The following is a 3,374-nucleotide window of genomic DNA, read 5'->3' on the forward strand; positions in this document are numbered from 1 at the left end:
AATTCTTTAAAAAATCCACGTTTGTGGCTTCTGATGGTCCTCTAGAAAAATTCTTTAAAAAATCCACGTTTGTGGCTTCTGATGGTCCTCTAGAAAAATTCTTTAAAAAATCCACGTTTGTGGCTCTTTTGCACCTCTTGAAAATTTTATAAAAAATCCACGTTTGTGGCTCTTTTGCACCTCTTGAAAAATTCTTTAAAAAATCCACGTTTGTGGCTCTTTTGGACCTCTTGAAAAATTCTTTAAAAAATCCACGTTTCTTGGCTCTTTTGGACCTCTTGAAAAATTCTTTAAAAAATCCAAGTTTGGGGCTCTGATAGTCCACTAGAAAATTTTTTTAAAAAATCCACTTTCGAAAAATTCTTTAAAAATCCACGTTTGTGGCTCTGATAGTCCTCCAGAATTTTTTTTTAAATATCCAAAAATTAATTTCTTTGAAAAATTCAAATTTTCGCTCTCGCCGTGAGAATGACTAATTTTTTCTCTCTTCTCCTCTCCCCCGCATTTCCATTTAAAATGATGATGATTCCACCAAATAATCGCTAAGTCATAGCTCACGAAGCATTAATGGCTCTCCATTTAAATATAATTTCAGCTAATCACTGCCCACCAGATTTCAAATCTCATTGGAATTTCGAACATTTATTTTATATTTTCACAAAAATCAACAATTTATCACAGTAACATTCAAAAAATTTTCAAAACTTCATCATAACATAGTGGGAGAACAGGGCAATCACATAGAAAGTACTCCAGGCTGAGGCCGAAGACCAGGCAGAGGATGAGGAAGAGTTTCCATAGGGACGGCCATCAGGTCCACGATTATATTGCGTATTGGAGGTGGAGTAACTGAAGGGGCCCGGATAACCAGGTTGGCCCGGTTGGGGTGGAACTCCATTAAAACCTGGACCTCCCGCGAAACCTGTGGGATTACCACCACTATAGGTATGGCTACGACCCTGGGCATCATTTACATTGATGTGGAATCCTCCATTACCGCCATAGCCACCATAGGGCACACCATTGGCATCTACACCGCCATAGCTGTAACTGAAATCGTTTTGGGGTGGTTGTCCGGGTGCGCCACTCGAACTTGACGATGACCATGAACTGGCCCCCGTATTACCCCAGCCATTTTGACCTGTTCCTATGAAAGAAAACCAAAAAAAAAATTATTTCTTTTCCCAAAATCTTCGGTTTATTGCGTCTTACCTGAACTCATTATAATTCGACTCGCCAGCACAACGCTTCCCAACAGACTGAACGCTGGTGTTAACGTTAGCATGTTAACTTGTTTGACGTCGTTTAGCGACTGGTATGGGCCGGTGGCGAATTTCATGATTTTAAGCCTGACTCATTTTTGTGGTTTGACAAATTAAATTCATTTGTCCGAATTTTCGGGGGAGGTGACAAGCCGGAGGGTAGGTGGGAAACAGCTGAGCTTCAGGTAGATGATGATGCACTGCACTGTATTGCTTGTAAACAAAACATGTTGTTGTTGGTGTCGCTGTTGTTGTAAGAGAGTATTTTGATGTATTCCGTCATCGTGCTAGGAAGGAAATTGAAGTGTTAAATTTTTGGGGCAAAGTAAATATTAGGGGTATTCATGGAAAATGGAATAAAAATAATTTTAATAAAATAAAATTTTTAAAAATATTTTTAATAAAAAATTTTAAAAATTAAAAAATTAAAAGATATTTTAAATAAATTTAAAAAAAATATTAAGAATATTTTTAATGAAAAAAGAAAAAAAAAAAATAAAAACATTTTTATGAAATAAAAAGTATTTAAAAATATAGTAATAAAAGATTTTTTTTTGACAAACAATTATTTATAAATATTTTAATAAAATAAAAACTAAAAAAAAATATTTTAAATAAAAAACATTAAATATAAAAAAATCAAAAGATATTTTAAAAAAATTAAAAAAATATTTTTTAATAAAAAATATCAAAATTAAAAAAAAATTAAAATATATTTAATTTATTAAAAATTAATTAATTAATTTATTAAAAATATATAAAAAATATTTTAAATGAAATAAAAAAAAAATAAAAAATATTTTTATAAAATAAAAAAGTATTTAAATAATAATAACAAAGAATTTTTTTGACAAATAATTATTTATAAATATTTTTTAATAAAATAAAAACTAAAAAAAATATTTTAAATAAAAAATATTAGAAATAAAAAAAATAAAAGATAATTTAAATAAATTAAAAAAAAATAGAAAATTAAATAAATAATTTTTGATAAAAAATAATAAAAAAAAATTTTACTAAAAATAATATAAAAAAATAAAAAAAATTAAAGATATTTTAAATAATTAAACAAAAAATAAAACAGATTTTTATTAAATAAAAAAGTATTCAAATAACAATAACAATTTTTTTTTTAATAAATAATTATTCATAAATATTTTGTAATAAAATAAAAACTAAAAAAAATATTTTAAATAAAAAATATTAAAAATAAAAAAGTGAACGATAATTTAAATAAATTAAAAAAATAAACAAAATTAAAATAATAATTTTTGATAAAAAATAATAAAAAAATATTTTTACTAAAAAATATAAAAATAAAAAAATTTAGAAATATTTAAAATAATTAAAAAAACATAAAAAAAATATTTTTATTAAATAGAAAAGTATTTAAATAATAATAACAAAATATTTTTTTTTAATAAATAATTATTCTTAAATATTTTTAATAAAATAAAAAAATATTTAAAATAAAAAAAATATTGAAAAAAAAAACTAAAAGATATTTTAAATAAATTAAAAAATTAAAATATTTTAAATGAAATAAAAAAATTAAAAAAAATATTTTTATAAAATAAAAAAGTATATAAATAATAGTAACAAAATATTTTTTTAGCACGACCCTGGGTATTCGTGGAAAATGGAACATTTTTAATAAAATAAAAATTAAAAAAAAAATAATAAAAAATATCAAAATTAAAAATATTAAAATATAATTTTTATAAATAAAAAATTATAAAAAATATTTTAAATGAAAGAGAAAAAAATATTTTTATTAAATAGAAAAGTATTTAAATAGTAATAAACAAAATATTTTTTTTAGCAAACAATTATTTATAAATATTTTTAATTAAACAAAACCAAAAAACTAAAAAAATATTGAAAATAAAAAATTTAAAGATATTTTAAATAATTAAAAAAAAAAACATAAAAAAATATTTTTATTAAATAAAAAAGTATTTAAAATATAATAACAAAATACTTTTTTAATAAATAATTATTTATAATCATTTTTAATAAAAAATTAAAAAAAATCAATAAAATATATTGAAAATAAAAAATAAGAAATATTTATGATAAATAAAAATGTTTTAAATTAAATAAAAAAAATAT

The 3,374-nt window shown here is 22.2% G+C and overlaps 1 protein-coding gene across 1 annotated transcript; it reads right to left on the bottom strand.

The window, feature by feature from the left end:
• Window positions 1-626: 626 nt before the first annotated feature.
• LOC101897602 (uncharacterized) lies at window positions 627-1,373 on the bottom strand. Its single transcript, XM_059122244.1, has 2 exons — window positions 1,213-1,373; window positions 627-1,147 (listed from the first exon to the last, which is right to left on the bottom strand). Exons 1-2 carry the CDS (start codon window positions 1,337-1,339, stop codon window positions 699-701), a joined length of 576 nt encoding a protein of 191 aa, XP_058978227.1. The 5' UTR covers window positions 1,340-1,373; the 3' UTR covers window positions 627-698.
• Between the last annotated feature and the right edge of the window lie 2,001 nt (window positions 1,374-3,374).

The sequence above is a fragment of the Musca domestica genome, unplaced genomic scaffold (assembly GCF_030504385.1).
Source record: "Musca domestica strain aabys unplaced genomic scaffold, Musca_domestica.polishedcontigs.V.1.1 20, whole genome shotgun sequence".
NCBI classification, from domain to species: Eukaryota; Metazoa; Arthropoda; class Insecta; order Diptera; family Muscidae; genus Musca; species Musca domestica.

Excerpts from the sequence above, each read along its gene's own strand:
- LOC101897602 (XM_059122244.1), bottom strand. The coding sequence starts at position 1,339 with ATGAAATTCGCCACCGGCCCATACCAGTCGCTAAACGACGTCAAACAA. Across the intron at positions 1,148-1,212 it reads TCGAATTATAATGAGTTCAG|GAACAGGTCAAAATGGCTGG; the intron begins GTAAGACGCAAT and ends TTTCTTTCATAG.